At 38.9% G+C, this 22,887-nt stretch overlaps 1 protein-coding gene across 5 annotated transcripts in view; it reads right to left on the bottom strand.

The window, feature by feature from the left end:
* Window positions 1-8,267: 8,267 nt before the first annotated feature.
* The window catches only part of LOC6529130 (poly [ADP-ribose] polymerase), a 50,145-nt gene continuing 35,525 nt past the window's right edge, over window positions 8,268-22,887 (bottom strand). For 4 of the 5 annotated variants that reach the window (XM_039377324.2, XM_002090105.4, XM_039377325.2 and 1 more), the window contains one exon: window positions 8,268-13,177. In XM_039377324.2, coding sequence (XP_039233258.1) covers window positions 11,887-13,177 — 1,291 coding nt within the window. In that variant the 3' untranslated portion in view covers window positions 8,268-11,886. Of the gene's footprint in view, window positions 13,178-18,870; window positions 19,397-22,887 lie in introns of those variants that run through there. The other variant, XM_039377326.2, reaches the window with a different exon arrangement.

Raw genomic sequence — 22,887 nt, 5'->3', positions numbered from 1 at the left:
TCTTGTAAATTTCTATCGATTTGCCAAAAAACTTTTTGCCACGCTCACTCTAACGCCCACAAACCGCCCAATGCTGCCACGCCCACACTTATGAAAATGTTTCGATATTTTTTCATTTTTGTATTAGTCTTGTAAATTTCTATCTATTTGCCAAAACACTTTTGGCCACGCCCACTCTAACACCCACAAACCGCCAAAAACTTTCAGTGTTGATAGTCGGGGAACTCGACTATAGCGTTCTCTCTGGTTTTTGTATTACACATGGCACTAGACAACAACATATTATTCAATAAAGTTATACTATTAATTTAACATAATAGTAATAGTAATAAGGAGTCCGCTAAACGATTCACTCTATTTATTATATATGCACAGTCGCCTTGTGCCTATAAAATGACATTCTGTTTGCATCAGCGGTAATGCTTTCAGAATTTTTAGCACAATCCGGCAGAGCAGGCAGCTGTTTGTTACTTAGCTATGTACTTTAGCGTAATATTGCGTAGTTAACAGGAATTACTTTTAATTTTCACGGCAGTTAACCTATTTTGAATGTTACAAATAAATGTTTATTGCTCAGCCAACGCACTCTAAATCAGCAGGTATTTAATCAAATTTAATGCTATAAACAGCTTTGTATGATTTCCACATATTGTATATACAAAAATCACCTGTTGTTAGCTAATAAGCCTTTTTTTTTAGCTATTTCTATCATTTTTGAGTGAATGTATTTATTTTAGTCGGTAATTGGAATCGATGCGCGTATGGATAGGTTATAAAAGCGAATGAATTGAAAGCATTAATGTGTCTCCAAGTTTGGTATGTTTTAAGAACTTGCGATACCCGACAACCTCTTTTACAAAAAAAAACTTTTTTTTAATTGCTCAAAGTGTTTGATAGAATAGTAAGACTAACCTTTTAAAAGGAAGTAGACTTTAAAAATTAATTTAAAAAAAAAAAATTATAGTTATTAAAATTATAATATTAGACTTTAAGCCGTGTTAAAAAAAATCCACTTTCTCGCTCAAAAACGGAAAATATCAGTTTTGTAGATTACCTTTATATTCCTTAAAATTAAAGAAAATCATATTAAGGATAGTAGCTGTAAAAAGTTGATGCGAAGCCGGCATGAGAATATTTCATATCCCCTAATAGGGGAGAAAGGAAAAGGCAGCACATATCAATCAAAAAAAATTTTAATTAAATTAAGACTTAAAATAATTCTAGCATCCGAAGACGTAGATCAAGCGTACCCCGATTTGAACAATCTTTATTTATCTAACCATGCTTCCGCTTATGGCTTAGGGCTTAGTTGTCACAATAAAATCGTAAAATAACTTTTATCTCCAGAACAAAACGAGACAACGAAATTTATTTAGCCGCAAATGAGCGGAATCTCCTAGCCTTTGTATTAAGAATTCGTGAAATTATTGTACAGGGTAAACAACTTAAATATTTATACTTACCATCAGTCCTTGACACACACAGTATCCAATAAAAACACGAATTATATAAATAAATATAATTAATACATTTCCAAGTAAATGCAAAACACGGTAGAAATTCTGATATATAATCGTAATAATTATCCAAAACTCAATATTGTTCCCAAATACATCTTAGATAATGCTGAGATACAAAAAATCAAAATGTCATTAACAGATCAACGTTAAGATAAAGGCAGACTACGAAGTTTACAACCTACTATCACTCGAAACTAGCACAGAAAAGAAAACAATTGTTTTTGAAATTAAAATACCAATTTTGTCTCCAAATAATTACACACTGTACCAAATTGTAACCATACCGTTCAACGGGACGGAAATTGTAAACCTACCAAATGTGTGTAGAGAAGATCTAAGTTAATATTGATTCTAGTCAAAACAAGAGAGAACGCTATAGTCGAGTTCCCCGACTATCTGATACCCGTTACTCAGCTGGTGTAAGTGCGAAGGACAGTTTTTCGCGGTTTGTGGGCGTTAGAGTGGGCGTGGCCAAAAGTTTAGATAGAATAGAATAGAATAGAAAAGAATAGATAGAAATTTACAAGACTAATACAAAAATGAAAAAATATCAAAACATTTTTCAAAAGTGTGGGCGTGGCAGCTTTGGGCGGTTTGTGGGCGTTAGAGTGGGCGTGGCAAAAAGATTTTTTGCAAATCGATAGAAATTTTCAAGACCAATACAAAAATGAAAAAATATTAAAACATTTTTCAAAAGTGTGGGCGTGGCAGTTTTGGGCGGTTTGTGGGCGTGGCAAAAAGTTTTTTTGCAAATCGATAGAAATTTACAAGACCAATATAAAAATGAAAAAATATTAAAACATTTTTCAAAAGTGTGGGCGTCGCAGTTTTAGGCGGTTTGTGGGCGTTAGAGTGGGCGTGGCAACATGAATCGGCAAACTGCGCTGCGTCTATGTCTCTGGAGTTTGTGTGCTTAGTCTCAACTTTCTAGCTTTTGTAGTTCCTGAGATCTCGACGTTCATACGGACAGACGGACAGACGGACGGACAGACGGACATGGCCAAATCGACTCGGCTATTGATCCTGATCAAGAATATATATACTTTATATGGTCGGAAACGCTTCCTTCTGCCTGTTACATACTTTTCAAGGAATCTAATATACCCTTTTACTCTACGAGTAACGGGTATAAATATATTGAATTCTGCATTTTGGAGTCCTGTATCTATTTCCTTAGATATCCTATTCTGATTAAAATTGATGAAATTATTTATGACCTCCTGCTCTTTGTTTATGTGGTCTGTGATTTCCATGAACCTTATTAATGTTTCGTTCTGAAATTGCGCGGTATTTTCCGCGTTCCTCCCCAATTGTTTTAATTCGGAATTAATTTTTTCCTCGTCAGTGGCATCCATGTTGCCGCTGATCGTTTTGATTATTGTCCCTAGTCCGTGAATGAGCTATCTCCTAGGTCTGCTATTACTTTCGCTAGGTAGTAGTGAAGTTAATTTCTGTTCTATCTGATTAGGTTTCCTAAGTAATAGTGTTCTTATTTCGACGATGTTCGGCAGGTCCGGCAGGTTCGTAATTAATTCGTGTAATTTGTCGGTAGTAACTTCGTATTCTTCCAGGTGGATCAGGTGTTTGATTGTCATAAATGATGTTATTGTCCGGGCCGTTCCTATGTTGAGCTTAATGAGGGTTTGCTCCTCACCTAGTCTATTTATTTCTAGTCGCTAGCTGTTGACTAACGTCAGCCTGTAAAGAGGAGAATTCCGAGGTGGTCAGTTTTTAATTTTATGGGTTTGTAGGTAACGAGATTTTCCTAATTTTCTGTTTATGTATTTTCTGCTTTTTAAGTGTTCGCACGGTGACCCTATTATCTCGAGAAATTATATGTTTGCTAAACCTGGGAGTACTTTTGTTCCTTCTGTTTTCCTTCATTTAGTTTGTTTATCCGTTTACCGGCTGTTTCTTCTAGGTGTGTTTTGACGACTGGATAGAGCTTACTCTGATACTCATGAAGCCTGCTTAAAAGTCATGTTCGTTGTTGAACTTGACTGTTTTTTCGAACACATGGGTGCGGCCACTAAAGAGTTCGAACGGTGTTCGGTTCGTGCTCGAGTGTATAGCGTTATTGTATGTTATTATTGCCTCCGACATAATTTCCTCGTGATCTAGATCTAGGTTCATTTCCCTCCTCTTCGTGAGGATGATTCGATAGATTTTTGTTAAGGTCGAATGGAGCCTTTCAACTATCGAGTTACTACTAGACTGTTGGAAGGAAGTCACATGCACTTCAATGTCATATTGTCCCAGGAAGTCGGTAAAAACGGTACCCGCAAATTCGGCTCCTTGGTCAAAGATTACCTTTTTAGGTACGCCGAATTGGCAGAAGAAATTTTTGAATGCCTTGGTGACAATTATGGAGTTCCTATTAGGTAATGGAAACGCCTGTGCGAATCTGGAAAATTTGTCTATGATTGCCAGGTTGTAGGTCTTGTTGATAGTATAGATGTCTGTATGTAGGATGTCTAGTGGACTGCTTGGGATTTCGGGCAATTGGTAAGGAGGTTTCTGCGGGTGCCTATCATATTTGAGGGTGAGGCAGATCTCGCAATTCCGAATTGCTTGTGTGATGAGGCTTTTCAGATGGGGCGCGTAAATTTCCCTTTTTAGGTTGGTGTACATCTCGTCCACCCCCCGATGGTTATTATTTGTGTGGCCTGTCTTGATAATCGATTCTATTTCGTTGCTTGAGGGTTCCTTAAGAAACGTTAAGCACCTGAGGATTTTATAAAGGTTGGTTCCCGCGAAATATTTGGAATAAGATTCTTGTATTACTCCGAAAATTTCGTCGGTTGCGAACACGGCTACGGTTTTATTGGGTTTTAGCAAAGTTTTTAAGATATCCGTAACAATCTCTAAGTTAAAGAGAGGTTCGGATATCTGTCTCCTAATTTTGTTTCTGCATGGGGCACAGGTTGTGCGTGATGGGTCTGGTGAGATTGTAAAGGTGGCCTGTAATCTAAAGACGTTAAGTGGACTCGGGGATATCGGGATTGCTCCCGGGTTGTTTGGTACCGAGACATTCACATGGGTATTCGGTTCTACCCTGCTCAGTGCATCTGCGACGACGTTTTGGAAACCCTTTTCGTGTTCCAATTCGTAATCGTATTCGCTTAAGCCATCCCTCCAGCGAATGAGTTTTGCTTTCTGGCCATTAAAATTTTTGAGGTTTGTTTGTATTTTTCATTGGGGTATTCGTCTTCATTATACGGTGTAACTTCTATTGGTTGGTCTAAGTAGAGTGTCCGTTCGTCGTGAGAGTTGTTAGTTACCTCAAAGTAACTGTGTCCGTCGATAGCTGTGTAGAGGCCCCCCGTGATGGTAAGGTTGTTACTAATACCCACTGCATTGACGGAAAAATGTCCCTTGTTAATGTCTACAGGCAGTCTGACGCGAGATCTGCTGTGGGGTGGAATGTCCAATTCCTGTGTACCCCTGTTAGTTCGTGTTATTATTGGAATTGAGGCAGATTGTGTCTTGAGGGTTAAATTCTCAATATCAATCTTTGCCTTATTTTGAGTTAGGAAGTCTATACCGAGGAGCCCGTTGAAAAAGGGGTGCAATTTGAAGAGCAGGAGGTTCATGACTCCTTGCTCCTCGAACTCCCTCGGTATAGGTAGTGTCGTTGCTTTTCTTAGTGTATAACTGTCCAAGACAGTGGTTATTTTTACGTCCTGGTCAAGTGTCCGCGTCAATTCTTGGGGAATAATGTCCGGGTCGATAAATGAGTAAGATGACCCGGTGTCAATAAGGAATTTTAGAAGTTTGGGGGGGTCAAAAAGAGTTAGTGTTACATAGGGGAGGGCAGAGCCTGGAGTTTTGTTACTTAAGTAACCTACTTGTCGGTCAAGGCTCCTTGTTGAAAATTTACGCTGTCATCAATGTTATTGAAGTTGGCGGGGGCCCTTTGGGGGGATCTGTTACGCCGACCCGAGTTATTTGTTTGCGGGTCGCGTGATCCATCCCTGGAGTTGTTACGCCCCCTATTACTGTAGTTCCGGGACTCCTCTTGTCGGAAAGGGTTATTACTCCTATAGTCCTGCCTATATTTGTTCGAGGGGTAATTGCGGTTACGCTCAAAGCGTCCGCCTGATCTATTTTGATAAGACCTGTTACGGTCGAAGCTGTTACTATAGTTGTTATCCCTATTTTGTCTTTGGTACATGAAACTTTGTTTCACCTGGCACCATTCGTGGGCTTGCTCAATGGTCGACGGCCCTTTAGCCCGAATGACTGTCCTGAGCGGGTCGCGGAGCCCGACTAAAAAGGCATTTAGGCAAATGCCATCATAGAGGGCTCTTTTTGATTCCGCACTGACCCCCTGTTCTGAATTAGTTGGCAGTGTAAGTAGTTCGCTCCTGAGCCTGGTAATTTCGTAAAAAAGCTTCCCGAAGGAGAGACTGTTTGGTTGGTTCTGTATTTCAGATATTAGTATGGGTTCCGTCTTTTTGCATGCGTACATGCGTTTTAGGTTGTCGCGAATACTATCCCATTCCAGCTTAGTATCCAGCATATTCAAAGTTTCGTCCGCTTTCCCTATTATCTTGTTCCTCAACGTACGCAGCAATAGCTGCCCGTAAGGTGTTTGGTCAGTTCCTCTAATTAACATAATGACCTCCTCCACGCTTACAATGAACTTCTGTAGGGTCCCCGGGGTCCCATCGAAAGTCAGTAGTTGTTTAACAAATGCTAAAATATCTTTCGGATTAAATGTAGTGGTCAGAGTAGTATTAATTGAAGTATTTAGGACAGTGCTCATATTCCCTATACTATTCGAACCGCCGGGGATCGGGCTGGTGGTTCTAGAACCCCCGGTGGCGTGTCCCGAATCCATGGCTATTAATTCTTCCTCCCTAATCTCTTATAGGCTACCGCTACTCCTGAGACCTAGCCTGGACCTCGTTTTGTCCACTATTGTCCTCTTTGACATTTAGGTTACGGAACCCCTTTTATTCGCAAGTGAAAATTCGCGTAAGTATAACGTTAAGATATTCGGCCTATTTCTTTTTTTTATTTTCCCTTTTTCATTTTTCCTATCTATATTTGACGATATTTGGTTATCTGTATATTGATATATTATATTATTAGAGTATAAAAAATGTGTATGTGTAATAGTATGAGAAAAAATATATATATATGTATTTGTGTGCTAATGTAAGATTTTATATATTACGATGTTTTATTTAAGTTTTTCTTTGTTAGTTTGTACTTATCATTCGTAAAAAATTGTTTATTGTGTAGTGTATAGGTTGATCCGTTGGGATCTGCAAGTGGATGTCATTAATAATTGTTTACTCAATCGATAAAAAGTAATCTAATAAAACCGCCGAGCCAAGTGCTTCAAATACAATGTTTTCAAGTGCTTTTTGTTTAGTTTTCATCTCCTTTTGACTTTGAGATTTGATTGTTTGCTTAATTTTTGTGTGGTCCGATGCGCAAAAGAATTCAACTTCAGCATAATTCAAGGGGTCGGCCGTCAATTGTGGTTGTTAAGGCCCAGGAGGGGAATGGGGGGTGCCTCCATCAGTCGCCGTCGGTTTCCGCACTCGGGTTTCAGATTTCTCGGGAGTCAAGAACCGCGGCTGGCTTGAGCGGCACCACTTCCCCCCTCCTTGGCTGGCACAAAACGGAATGATCGGCCGTGATTATAAACACACATACACATTAATTCGGTGGCGGGGCATTTGCATTTGCCTATCCGCAGTATGACAATTTAGATATTTTGTGCACGATGCACCAGCGGTCATCAGCGATTGATGCCCGCTTAAATATGTTTTGCCTGGTATATATTCGTTTCAATTGTAATATTTGGGGTTTATTTCCCTTACTTTTTGTTACACTGTATATAACCTTACGTACATATTTAAATGCGCGATGCATCTAAGCGGCAATCAGCGATTGAAGCCGTTTAATATGTGTCGTTTGGTGATGCACAATTTTAGTTGTAATATTTGCGGTTTATTTCCCTTAATTTCCTGCACCGTATGTGACGTTTACATATTTAAATGCGCGATGCATTCGAGCGGCAATCAGCGATTGAAGCCGTTTAATATGTTTCGCCTGGTGGTGCACACTTTTAGTTGTAATATATGGGTTTATTCCCCTAATTTTTTTGCACTGTATGTGACGTTTACATATTTAAATGCACGATGCATTTAAGCGGCAATCAGCGATTGAAGCCGTTTTAATATGTTTCGTTTGGTGGTGCACAATTTTAGTTGTAGTATATTGGTTTATTCCCCTAATTTTTTGCACTGTATGTGACGTTTACATATTAAAATGCGCGATGCATTTAAGCGGCAATCACCGATTGAAGCCGTTTTAATATGTTTCGTTTGGTGGTGCACAATTTTGGTTGCCATATTTCCCCTAATTTTTGCACTGTGTGTAACGTTTACATATCTAAATGCGCGATGCATTTAAGTGGCAATCAGCGATTGAAGCCGTTTGATATGTGTCATTTTTCATTTTTTTTTTTTTTTTTTTTTTTATGCCTTGGTGTCGGGTTTTCTTATGCGCATGGAATTGTTAATTTTGATAGTTGCACTGTTACATCTCATTTTAGATTTCTTTAAATATTTCGCACTCATTTATTCGGGTCACTTGGCCACGGTCGCTTACCTGCATTACACTAATATGGTTAGTATTCCTATGATCTCCATTCCTTGTTTCCTTGTTTTCCGCTATGCTTCCTTGTGGTTCTTCTTTTTGATGTAAAGAATAATAACAACCTTCTGGTTCTGCTTCTCGATCAAGAGTGATTTTGTATTTCATTTCAGTTTTATATGTTGGCTACAATTCGAGTGCTGTTTTGTTTACGCTGCATTCTTGGGCGGATGCCCCGACTCCAGTCCGCGGGTTCGGCGGAATCCTCTGTTGGCGATCTGCTGCTGCCCCGGTGCTGACGCTGCTGGTTCTGTTCCGGGTTGAGTGCCTTTAGTTTAGGCTTTTACCCGTGGGGGTTTCGGGGGAGGTGAGGGCAAGCTTATGCCGTCACCGATAACTCGCGCGAGAAGCTATGAGCAAAGCGAGAAGATAACAGAGAGCGAGGCGAGAAGCGAGCTACAATGCTCTCTTTTAGTTATAAATGTGAACGCGATGGATTCGGACGAAGAATTTTTCGCATTAAGCGGCAACTATAAACTTTCTAATAAAAAAAAAAAACCGTCGTCCACCCCCTTAACACCAACAGAAATGAAAAAGCGTATGTCTATTATGTCTAATTAGTAGTCGTTTGATGAAGAATTGGCCAAATTTTGTTATACACCCTATACTGCCTTGTCAAAAATTAATAATAACATTGAGGTAAGTTTTTAATATATTTATTGTGTATTATAGTTTGCCGGTATCGGAAATACAGTCAAAAGAAAAATTAAAAATTGTTTTTTGAATTTCCATTCGGCATAATAATTTTTTTTTCGGATCCATTTTCCGCATGTAGTAGGCTGTCAAAAAATGCCTCGTCGTCGTCTTTATCTTTTTTGTCATTTGTTTTTTTTTTTCGAGCAACAGCAACAACAATCGTACGCTCTGAGCGAGTTGAAGCGATAAAGCAGGTTGCAAACTGCTCTCTCGCTTTGCTCTCGCTTTATCACTTGAGCTCGCAACTCGCCTCGCTCTCACTCTGACATCTTTCGAGCGATTTCACTTAAAAATGTTTGCAGAGCTTTATCGCTCGTTCTCGCCCAATATTATCGCATCGCTTTGCTTCTCGCGCGCACTCTGCCGTCAGCCTAACCCGCTATACCGCACCAAGCCAAGAAGTCCGATCTTGTGTGGATAGGATATGTGGATGCATTTTTTTCTATAAAAACTACAATATGTACCCTGCAGTTCTACAATTCATAGCTACTAAAAAACAACTCAAAACCATCGGCTTCGCCACCAGAGCCAACTGCTTCGACTTAACCTCACATACTAATTAAATTCTACATATCGCAGTCTTGCCGCCAAGATTCTCTGACCACTCCACAGTGGTTGCACTTGTAGGGGACCGCGGCCATAAATAGTTCCCGTTGAGATATCGTTATGAAAATTTTCCCAAAAATCTAAAAAAAATATTTGAACATGTATTAAAAAAATTAGCCAAATCGGACGACGTTATCTTATAGCTCCCATAGTATTGCTAATATGCCGATGGTGTGCAAAAACACTTCCAGTAGAGTTGCAGGTCCCGTAAATATAAACAAATTAAAAATCTCCAGTTCTTTCAGTTAATAATAAAAGTAAAATTGAAACGAATTTTAATTTGAATTCAAAAACTTAACAAATACCATCTAACAAATCAAATGTCGACGAAAAGAATTGAGATTTATCTTTTTTTGGTAGTTTTCTTTGACCTGTTATAAAGGGGTCAGAACGCAAAAGAAGGTTGTTCATCAAATCGGTATTTGTTAATATGCGAGACATTTTTCGAGTATGCTGAAGCCGGTACTTCTTTATTTCCTTATTGTTGGACTCCGCAGCTTCTTCTGAAAGCTCTCCAATCGACAGCAACGCATGATCTATCACCTTCGCACCGTGAATTAAAATTTTATGTACTGTTCAGCAGTATTCAAAGCATAGCTTTCGAATTTTTGAATATTAATAGAATATCCTGATGCTAAAGCTTGCAATATTGTTGCGCATCGGGTTATGACTTCTTCATCAATGCCTGTAATCTTAGATGCCAAGCTGGGGTTTCCAAAAAATTTTCTAGCTGTATTTCCATCGTTGGAAGATCCTTTGCCTCCGTCTCTTGGTTTATCAACAATGATTCCCATTTTGTCACGAAATTCCTTTTTGAGGACTCAGCAAAGTCAATTTTGGGACGTCCACGTTCCGCACTTGAAACCTTTGCTTGAAGAGGCTCAATTAACATGGTTTCACAAGTGTTCAGCCATTCGTATTGAAATTTAACAATTAAACCTTTATTGCGTTTGTATTTAGCCCAATAAGCAATAATTTTTTTGCAAATGTAATTCAAACAGTTTTCAAGAATCGTTAACTCAACTACATAGCCCTTGTTTTTAATGGTTTCTGATACCAAACGTATCACACTACGTGTTCTTTCCGCATTCGCACCCTGTTCTGCGCACCAAAGCTCTAGGATGTGCATACGCAAAAAAGTGCAATTACAAGAATCGTCTGTAGAAAACGGTAAGAAAAATATGGGGAAAAAAATAATAAGCAAAATTGTTCACACAAACATAATTGACAAACACAAATGATGATTACAAAAGAAACATCAAAAAAGCATAGGACAAGCAGCAAAATACGGCGAAAACTTGACCTTGAAGACTGCAAGACAGCTTCAGTTTATTATTGTTTACTCGTATGTTTGCAAATATTTGCAGCTAGACTTTTTATTTTTATTTTCTTAAAACATTGACAAATCCAGTGATAGCACTCATTAAGGGGGGATCGGGGGGCAATATATCTAAAAGTTTACCTAAACTAGGAAAATGACGTTCACATAATACACAAAAAAGGTATAATCCATCAAAAATTCACCAAAAATGATAAATTAATTCAATGAATTTTACAATTAGAATTTATTAAAGTAAATACCTGAAACTTTAAAATTCATTTTAAATAATTAAAATTGGACCTATCATTCGCACGTTTGACCACTTTGAAATTCACTTTTGTTGTGACGAAAAGCAATCAAAACTCCTCTGGGCTGCAAAAATGAACAGCTGTTCTCTCTTTACACTATATTTTTAGAATGTCTCGTTAGAGTTAAGACAAAAAGGTTTTACCATACACATATTTGGACATTTTAGAGACAATCTGGTTACTTTTCGTAAATATTTGGAAAATTTTTTTTTTTGATTTTTGGCCTATGAGCGCAACCACTGTGCACTCCCATCGAAATAACTTCAGAGCAGGCGGTAAACATACAATATTTATCGATACAAATCAATATCAAAGCAAAAATATGCTTCTATTAACTTATACTTAATATACTAAGATTAATTTATTAGTGAAAAATAGTTTTATATTTATTTTTAAAAAAGTATATAGTAGGTTTCTAATAAAATCACATAGATCTGAAACTTTTGATAAAACTACGTGATACTACGTTTTTTTCAACTAGTATATAACAAAATTATTCGCCTTCTTTTACTGATTAAGTATAACGTAATGGTTTTTGTACTCATTTTTTATTTGAAAACCTGCAATAAACTAAGAAGTCGGAGGTAAAATACTGATCCACGGGAAATGGTTATTAATTATTATTAATTAGTACCTTAATTAGTACAGAACAGCTATCAGCCAACAGAAGTAACCACCAAACATTTAAAGAATATACCTTATTAAAAATTTGTAATAACAATTTATTAAAATCACTCTCATTCAATATACTTTAAACCAATTAATATATATACTTGAAATTCATACGAAATAAATATTGAATATTGACCTGCGCAACATCATATACTATATACTCGTTATATAACAACGAAGACTTCAAATGTTCGTTGGTAATGGTTTCTCCATACGGAATTTCAACCCCATCACTTCTTATATAGCTCTTAGTAGGATCTGGCATTGTGCGACCACGACCAAAACAACTATGTTTATTATTTGATAGTTTATTAATATATTTAGCTGAGGTGCATTCCATCATATCTCCCAAAGCAACTTCAGATAGAAGCATTAATCCAGTAGAGTTTTGTTGACTTGTGCAACAATAATTTGCCGATTTTGAAACCATATCAGCAAAATAGAGGCCTTTTCCGAACATATAACCTGTTGGTGGCGCTTCTGGGGGAGCAATTTTTAAGCCATGCGATAATATACCAACAAAATTAGTTAAACGGGATCCGTGCCATAATAATTTTCTGTTATGTAGCTTTTTGAATGGTTTAAAACGCCTTGCTTCTCCTTGGCGAGATACTTTGAATACATCAATAATTTCTAGATCATATGATTTGTGGGTAGATGCGTGAGTGTTTTTTACGTACTGGCTTAGAATCGAAAATTCCTCACTATCTTTGTCTAGTGGCACCAACTGAGTCTTTATCTGTGCGTAATGTTTATCTAAATGATGACAAGAATCTGATCCATCTTCGCTTTTGATTAAACTGTACGCAACCTCTATCTCACTTAATGAATCAAGCATTTGCCGTAAATCTTCAATTTGTTGAAAAGTTTCAATTAATTTGGGCGATTGTACCCCAAAATTATGAGGAATTAACGTATAAAACCTATTTGTTGCATCAATAAGTCTAGCCGTATTGGAACCGGATTCTAGTATTTTAAAAATTTCGGTCACTACTCTGTAAGCAGATTGAATTTGATGTGCACTAAGCTTCCCCAGCGGCATTTTATCCATGTCAATATGGAATTCTACCAATGTTTTTTTCATTGAGTCAACATCAAAAATTAGCTTAATTAAATTTTGAACAGAAATCTCTAATTTGGAGGTAATAAAATTACTATTATGATATACAAACTTTTGGTCATCCCCATACTGAATTTCTATTGGGTACATTCGACCAGTTATTTTAACAAAGTTGTCTCGTTGCTCGTATTCATTTCCAGTTTTATCTGTATATACTTCTTTGAATTTCTTTTTCGCAGATTGGCATGTGTCGAATTCTTCAAGTTTTGAGCTTCCAATATTTGTTCCGATACGACCCCATGAACGAAATATCCAATATCTGTAATAAAAAGCATGTTCAAATTTATGATATATACTAAAAATGTATTAGTGAAAATTTTACAAAAAATACTTAGTTTATTTCAAATAGTAAAGAACCAAACAAAGTTCCTCGCTTTCTTTTCCCTATGTTTTGTTTGTTGTTTTATTTCCTTATTTTTTATTTTAAAACCTCTATTGCACTAATAAGCCAAATCGGGATCGGATCCTTGGTACACTTGTGGTTAGAAAAACTACACCGATTGATGCTAAATGGTTTTGTGGTCTGTAATCTGTAGAGCAAATGAGCATTTTTATGATGACATGCCGTCGCGCATAATTGTGTTTTTAAAGTTGGCATGTTTATATTAAATAAATTGAAGATCTGCTGCAAAACCCGACACAAGCCAACAGAATTTTAGTGCAAGTTTAAAGGGATTTCAATATTTCACAATCAAATTTTCTGTTTCGCTTACAATACCATCGAATATGTGTAAAAATGTTTACTTCGAAGTTAAATAGACAACGTGGACAGGTTTTCCAATTAACATAAATAATTTGACCTTATCCAAAGGTGCAGAAACTTGCTATTCTTATACGGTTTTATGAAATATTGAACTTTTTCTTCGCTAATTGTTGTGCCATACACTTCTGAATCAGCCCCTTCTTAAAATCTGCCTTCGGAACTCGTAGGCTTTTCTACCTGAAAACACCACTTATAATACTTAACTGCACGTTTCATATTATTAATACATTGCATTTAACGTTATAAATTGTTTATTATTCCCCTACATTAAAAGAGAAGTAGATTTGATATAAGTAACTATAGAAATATAGCCAAGCTCAGTGCAACTAAAGAGTTTATCTTTTAATTACCTGTCAGTTATAGCATTGCATCTGCACAGCATGGAATTATGAAACGGTCAACATCGTAAAGGAATTCATCTTTGTAATCCAAAATGGATTTTGGAAGTCACATTATAGCAAGACAATATTTTCAGTAAATGATGATTTTCTTCTTAAAAAAAATGCTCCTATTGGGATTCCCAACCGAGCTGATTATGTGGATTATTAAAAAAATCATAGTTAAGAGGTATTATTTAAAAATAAAACTTCTAATCCAGTTCAGGTCACTTCCGTTTCCCAAGGTAGACATCTTGGTCAATCTTTCGTAAGAGACGTAAGAATATTATTTACTCACAAACCAAACATTTACCAGGAAATATACCTGACATTTAAACTAATAATATTTAACGCCTAACGGGACGCTTTTGCGAACAACTGTAGGCCACACGACCAAGAAGCCAAAAGATAAAATCTGACATATATATATGGTAACACTGTGAATTGGTAAATTACAACATCCAGCAAGCGGGAAACCTTTGATCAAGGACGTATTTATAACCTTGCATGCGCATAGCCGACATTCAACTTAAAGTAATAAATGTACACTTGACAAATCTCGAACCATAAAAATCCCAGAGCGAAGCTGCAAAGCCAGCCCCTTCAACAACTTTCTTTTCTTATTCAACCCAATGTGAATACTTCTACACCTAGTACCTATATTTATTGCTTGTAAGATTTGATTTAACAATAAGCCTTGAGGCCTGCGGACTTTCATTGTTCGTCCTTACATTTAATGCCATTGATAATCCAAACTAAAACAACGTTTCAATAGGATTTGATAAATATGGACAACATGTACATTAAATTAATCTAACAATAAGCCTTGAGGCCTGCGGACTTTTATTGTTCGTCCTTACATTTAATGCCATTGATAATCCAAACTGAAACAACGTTTCAATATATCGAACCTGAATTGTCATTAACTGTTAACGGTTAATTTTTGAAATCCTCGTCGTTTTTGTAAATTTTATTTGAAATATTTTTTTGCTGTTACGTCGAAGATATAATGAAGTTCGCATATCCTTAAATTTTAGTTTATTTAAGTTTAACGTCCTGGAAGAGGCTTATAATGAAGTAAATCCAATAATGGGCACATAAGCTAAGCTGGTTCAATGTAAATGTGGGTAAGGGCAACGAATATATATTGTCTTTACAAGTAAAAGGGGGCAAGCCGAAGAGAAATAAAACCTTAATTCTTTAAGGAAGATTAATAAGAGTTCAGCAAGTTGCACAGATTTATGGTTGCAGTCGGGAACGAACAGTACCGACCGATTCTGCACTAGAACGGTTGCAGTGGCTACCAGCACAAGGTACCTACCGAGATCCTGGGCAATTAGAGTAGAAGAAGTCGAAAGCGGGCGTAGGGTTCAGTGTGGGAACTTGGAGACACCGGAACATATAGCTGCGGGGAAGGCGGACCATCTAGATGGAGCAGCGTATGATGCCTAATTCCACAGGTTCGGCAGCGGCTCGAGCTGCATTGCCGTAGCTGATGACCTGCCTTTAGGCAAAGTGCTAGTCTCTTTGCCTCGCGCAGAGGCGCTAAGTCTCTAGATTGCGGGCAATAATATATGGCATGCTCTGCACTATGGCAAAGCATGCAACCAAGAGAATTTTGGGTGGTAGCAGCTAGCGTCGAACGATTTCTGCCCACCTGAACGCCTGGCGCATAGGTTTCCATGGCGCAATCCACGGCTTCCAAAGTCCTACATCGCTGCTCCAGGAATGCAGCCATCGATTCCCACGACGGAATAAGGTTGGCAAAGACCGGATCCTCCAAGCGCTCCTCCCACATAGCTTGGCTCGCCGCATCCAGCTTTTGCAAACCAAACCCTTTACCGCACGGATGTGAGCGTTAAACTTGTCCGACAATTCCCGAAGCGATGCCAATGAACCACTCCGTACTACTTTTAGTCCCAGAATCTCGGTGATGTGGGCCTGAAAAACGAGGCGCCGATTATCTTTTTTGAAGCAAATCTAAAGCCGCTTCGTAGTCGCCGTTTGAGATCTCCAATGATCGGATAGTTTCCAACGCCGAAACCCTTAAACATGACCGCAGGTGCTGAAATTTCTCAGTGTTGGAGAGGTCCGGATGGCTGTGGATAATGCTCGTTTGCGTAGCCTCCGCCAAACGTTGGCAGCTCCACAGGAGGCAACGGTATCGGCCTCGGCCGCGGCTGCGTCTGATGACCACTACACGGGTGGCGCACAATACCTTCCGCAAACGTCGGGATATATGTAACAATGTATGTACGTATGTATGTAATATGTAAATGTATGTACATGCAAGCGCTCGAACAGTTACAATGCTAGCTCGCTTAAACACAGACACTATCGCCACTCGCTTGTCCAACCGATTGCTTTTTAATATATTTATGTAAACGGGATATGTGCATTAATTAATGCATGCAAATTTACACTATCACGTCGGGGTCACCATATGTTTAGCTATTGAGCTTTTTCAATAGCTGTTGCGAGTAATATATAGCCGAAGAAAGTTTTGTCTTTTTTCCAATACTGTTTATTTTGTTAATTATACTGGCAGCTTGGGTCGACCAAGAGCTATAACGAATTCACAAGTTAAGTCTTTGCCGAAAAACGAAGAAGTGACAATTGGCGGGACTGACAGCCGAATGCTGCGCCCAAGCTTAATGTAGGTAGATAACAAAGAAAAGAAGGAATGAGCGACGTACAGATAAATTCGTGCGAGAACAGCGGTTTGCACTATGGGCATCGCAACTGCTACTACTCAGAATATGATAAGTCTGGCGGCTGCATGACCCAACAGACCGGATCCCTTAAATGTTCCTCCCATTTCGCCGGACTTGGCGGATCCAGCTTCTGTACAAGAACTTGGGCGAAAATGCATCCAGCGATTTGTTCCGTTGAACCCATTCCATTAAGCGTACGAATGTGAGCGTTAAATTTATTCGATAGCTCTGGAATTAATAAAACGGAACCACTCTACACTGCGTCGTCTAAGAATCTCCATAATGTGAGAATGAAAGAGTGTGCCTACAGAGTATTATGATTCTGTCCTATTATCTGTAATTCAGACTCTCTGCCATTCTTAAAGCGATCAATACTAACGTTTTTAAAAAAATTTTAGATCTTACTATTATATATACAATATTTCCTCGTCCGGCAAAATACCGTAGCAAAAGTTGAGTAGGAATGCATTTCCAACCTTTCTTAATAAACGTGAAATAGTTTTTAGATGTTGCAGACAAGTGTTTGTTGCTAAGCAGCTCTGCAGCAACAGGGAATTAATAAAAGAAATTATTTGGACGGGTATTGTCTATACACAATTCATCGAGGTCACCAAATGAAGAGCAATGTTTAAGAACAAGAAGACCATTTACAAAGTAACAATAAATAGAAACCGATAAGGTGGACAATTTAGGAAGCGGCTTGAACAAGACATCCGAAAACACCCTAATGAATAGACAGGATAAGGTTTTTTAGAAAAAGGTATATGATAATATGCTCTGAGAAATCTTAAAACTAGCCACAAATCTACGTGCAGGGCAGAGCAAGGGCAAATGGGTCGAACGGAAAATGGACGAGCACAACGAGGACGTCATCTTCTGTCGTGTAAAAGAAAGGTAAGTAGTGACGAAGCGCACTAGGAGAGTGTGCGAATGCTACCACTATATATAAGTTAACGCCGTTGCGACTAGCGCACTATGGGGCCAACGACAACCTTATGTGAAAACCCCATTTTTTAAAAGTCGTTTGAAAAAATATTTTTTTAAATTGAAATGTATTCAAAAAACATCAATCTATCATGTTACGTACTTGAAATTAACAGAGGGCGCCACTGTTCAGTAAAGAGCTGTTTAGTCAGCTGTTTCGTTTGCGCTACCACCCCGATAACCGAATTTTTGTTAATCGCTAAAAAATCTTGCAAGTTTAAAGTGACAAAAAGTGTATAAACAATTATTAAAAGTGTTACTTTAAACATGCAGTGCAATCATTGTTGTTTGTAATATGAGTTTGTGATCGTAGATTGTTGAAATTATCTGTGGTGTACCTATAATAATTAGTATACCAATAATATTAGTATAAATGCACACTTTCTCCGAAATTGAACTTTTAAGGGTCTAACCTCAGCAAATTGTTCGAAAAATGGAAAAACAGAGTCGAGGAGTAATCCAAACAATAACGCCATTTTTAATTGTTTTAAAGCTTTAATTCGTGGAATATTTATTACAATAAAATTCGAGTTCCTTAAATTTTAGGTTTTTTGGGAAACAATAGTTTTACAAACATATTTATGCTATTTTCTAAGAAAAATAGGTTTGTAGCAAGAAGTAAAACTTCGATCATTCTTAAAAACACGATAAGCAACCACCATTTTTACACTGTTGGTTTATTTTAAGGTTATATTTTTTATTTTTTAAGTCAAACGATTTTTTTTGTACACTGAAAAAAATTTGTGTTGTTTTTTTTTTTGTTTGAAGGCAGGACCACGCCTATTTTCCTCAAATATATTACTACTTTTATCATGAACATAAATCAAAAAACAGAAATTAAATATGTGGCTTTGTTCCCGAGTTATTAATTATTTCCACAAAAAGTGGTCGTTGGCCCCATAGTGGAGCGTGTGAAATACGACAACAACGGCATTCTGCAATATAAGTATTATGCCGGATGTCGTTAGGTAGCCGGCAGATACTGCTTATTAGCGTGGCCTCTACGAATATGAAACCGCACCAATGTGTTTCGTTTTCATTTTACCTCTTAATTTGAATTCTTGTATTTGTGTATTCAGTTCTTTCCCACCCTCAATAAAGAGACATTTAAAAGTTACTCTGTCGAATCTTTATTGTGAAGCCACCGGCTTGCAGAAATTGACGTAAAATACTACAGACACAGCGCATTAGTCATTACCCACGAACTAAAAAATCACACTTAACTACAAGTAAATCAAACTCAGCCACGTTAACAGGGCTGTAAAGACAAACACCAAGTGCTAACAACAAAAACAAGTGCTTGTGACCACTTTTGCTTACAACAGAACAACAAAACAAGTTGCTGCTGCTGACCTACGTCAACACACCATAACAGTGACATCGTCATAAGCCTCGTCTCTTAAATACAGTTGGCTGGGGCGCTATAGCGCAAATTTTATTTCACCTTACACAGAAGCCACTGAAGCTCTTCGGGCAGCCACTCGTCGCCAGATCAGCGCGCAAGCTATCTGGACAGCGAAAACGGCAGCGCGGGAGGCAGAGACAACGGAGCGCACAACAGCGGACGCCAACTGCAGATTAGAACACCACACAGCACCAAAAAATGTAAGTGGGCACTTTTCTTTAAACTGTTCTTACACCTGCGAATTAAAATAAGTATAAAACAAGAGAGAACGCTATAGTCGAGATCCCCGACCATCTGATACCCGTTACCCGTTAGTGGAAGGGAGAAGGAGGGTCTTAAACACAGTTTTTGGCGGTTTGTAGGCGATATAGTGCGCGTGGCAGAAAGTTTTTTGGCAAATCGATAGAAATTTAAAAAACCAATACAAAAATAAAAAAATATCAAAACATTTTTCAAAAGTGTGGGCGTAGCAGCTTTGGACGGTTTGTGGGCGTTAGAGTGGGCGTGGCAAAAAGTTTTTTGGCAAATCGATAGAAATTTACAAGACCATTACAAAAATAAAAAAATATCAAAACATTTTTCAAAAGTGTGGGCGTAGCAGTTTTGGGCGGTTTGTGGGCGTTAGAGTGGGCGTGCCAACATTTATCGACAAACTTGCGCTTCGTCTATGTCTCTGGAGTCTGTATGCTTAATCTCAACTTTTAAGCTGTTGTAAGTTCTGAGATCACAGCGTTCATACGGACGGACAGACAGACGGACATGGTCATATCGACTCGGCTATTGATCCTGATCAAGAATATATATACTTTATATGGTCGGAAACAATTCCTTCTGCCTGTTACATACTTTTCAACGAATCTAGTAAACCCTTTTACTCTACGAGTAACGAGTATAACAATGGAGAACGCTATAGTCGTGTTCCCCGACTATCTGATACCCGTTACTCAGTTATTGGAAGTGCGAAGGAGAGTCTTCAACACTGACAGTTTTTGGCGGTTTGTGGGCGTTAGTGGGCATGGCAAAACGCTTTTTGGCAAATGAATAGAAATTTACAAGACTAATTCAAAATTAAAAAAATAACAAAACATTTTTCAAAAGTGTGGGCGTTAGAGTGGGCGTGGCAAAAGTTTTTGCAAATCGATAGAAATTTTCAAGACTAATACACAAATGAAAAAATATCAAAACCATTTTTCAAAAGTGTGGGTGTGGCAGCTTTGGGCGGTTTGTGGGCCCTAGAGTGGGCGTGGCAACATGAATCGACAAACTTGCGCTGCGTCTATGTCTCTAAATTCTATATGCTAAATCTGAACTTTCTAGCTTTTGAAGCTCCTGAGATCTCGACGTTCGTACGGACAGACAGACGGACATGGCCAGATCGACTCGGCTATTGATCCTGATCAAGATTATATGTACTTTATTGGGTCGGAAACGCTTTCTTCTGCCTGTTACATACTTTTCAACGAATCTAGTATACCCTTTTACTCTACGAGTAACGGATGCTTTCTCAGCATACCGTATCTTTAGGCCGTACGACGGCAGCTCACTCCATTATCAGGCGGTTATAATTATAAGAAATAAAATCAGGGGCCCGCGGATAATGTTCTGGCCTCTTTTGGCACAGTACTTAACATTGACGCGATTATAAGTCGTCTCGACTTCACATACAGCGACAAGCGTCCAGTTCACGTAATTAAGCAAGAGTTGGCCACGCTAAGACAAGGCAGCATGTCTCTACTGCTATATAACGATATAACGAAGTCGGCAAAAAACTTACATTGTTGACTAATAAAGTCAACATGTCATACGAGCCGGACCTAGCAAAGGGCCTCCGTGAAAAGTTCCCGAGGATGGACTATGTTGGTTTGTTTCGGGACTCAAGCGTAGTCTCACAGATGTGCTATTCTCAGCAAAGCCAAGGGACTTGCCGTCAGCCTTGGCGCTCGCGCAGAGGTAGAATTGAAACATGAAAGATATGCGTTCGCTGCCAGCTTCGCGAGGAGCGTGGAGGAAAAAGAACACAAGGCAAGTGCCCAGTGGGTCAAGCCACCCCAACAAGCAGAAGAGCAGACAAGCGGTTCAAAGACATTTTAGTAGGTAGCACAAGCAGCGAGGCCAATACGGCCACTGTTTAGCATCCAGTCAGCTCAAATGGAGTACGGGAGTCGAGAAAATCTCCTTCCACATATGCTCTGATGTCAACTTCACCGATGCGGCTTGCTCGAATTGCTCCCGCTTCGGTGCGCGAGGCTTTTTTTAAAGACCAGAAAAAAGGCCTTTGCAGACCCAAACGAGGCCCTGCCATACGATACTACGGTGGTTGCCACTATCAGAACAGAGAGCGAAGAGCCCATCTATGCCAAGCCCATCTATGCCAAGCATATCCCATGGGCGTAGCCGACTTCGTCATTCCCGAACCATTCCCGTCAAATACCCCATGCCAAATATATCAATGATACTAAGCAATATGGACAAAGCCCACTATTTTTCGACCCTGGATCTCGAATGCGAATATCATCAGGTCGTGCTAGCAGAACGTGACCGCGAAAAAACTTCTTTCTCGGTAAACGGGAGAAAATACGAGTTCAAGAGACTCAGGAACGCCGCCAGCATCTTTCAGTGAACGATCGATGATATCTTACGGGAACAAATAGGCAAATTTTGCTATGTTTATGTTGATGAGGTGATATTCTTCTCGCAAGACGAGGAGGCTCACATCAAACATGTAGAGTCGGTGTTAAAGAGCCTACAAGAAACGAACATGAGAGTATCGGCCGAGAAATCGTATTTTTTTAAGAAAAGCGTGAGCTTTCTTGGGTTCATAGTCACCAGTAACGGTGCAACAACGGACCCAGAAAAAGTCAATGCCATACGAGAGTTCGCAGAGCCCAGGACGGTATTCGAAGTCAAGTCGTTTCTGGGCCTAATATTTCTGGGCTAATATAGATGTTTCATCAAAGACTTCGCTGCGACAGCAAGGGACATTTCAAGCATTTTAAAGGGCGATAATGAAACAGTTTGTAGGCATAGATCGAGGAACATTCAGGTGAGTTTTTTTTGTCCCAGCGAGAGGCGTTCCAAAAGTTGCGCAATATATTGGCATCAAAAGACGTCATGCTTAGCTACCCTGACTATAAGTAGCCATTTGATCTAACGACAGATTTTTTGGCCTACGGTATAGGTTCGGTGTTGTCCCAAGAGGGCCGCCCTATAACAATGATTTCAGGGACGCTTAAAAACAGTGAAGCCAACTACGCGACTAACGAGCGGGAGTTATTGGCCATCATTTGGGCCCTGGCTAAACTGCGTCATTATTTGTAAGGAAGCACATTTTTCGCCTAAAAATACGTGCATTCTATTCGGGAATAAAAGGCGCCAACAGTTAACTTCTCCTGCTGGGAGTCTTTATTAGACGAACTGGTAGTCATAATCGTCCCAAGGGGCGTAAACGCTTTCCATTGCAGTCCGGAAGTTCCTAGCCACAAAGCTTTGGCATTGCAGGAACCGCGTCGTGGACGTACTCAGATTTAAAGAAAGAAGGGAAATCTTAACTGCTGATCACAATAGGGCACACAGAGCAGCCCAAGAAAAAGTGAAGCAGGTATTGTCGAATACTATTTTCCCAAAATGGCCAAACTGGCCAACGAGATCGTGCAGAATTGTAGGACTTGTGCGAGGGCCAAGTATGACAGGCACCCAAAGAAGCAAGAACTCGGTGAAACGCCAATA

Source organism: Drosophila yakuba, unplaced genomic scaffold (assembly GCF_016746365.2).
Source record: "Drosophila yakuba strain Tai18E2 unplaced genomic scaffold, Prin_Dyak_Tai18E2_2.1 Segkk4_quiver_pilon_scaf, whole genome shotgun sequence".
Classification (NCBI taxonomy): Eukaryota; Metazoa; Arthropoda; class Insecta; order Diptera; family Drosophilidae; genus Drosophila; species Drosophila yakuba.
This window is presented reverse-complemented; position numbering and strand designations above follow the sequence as displayed.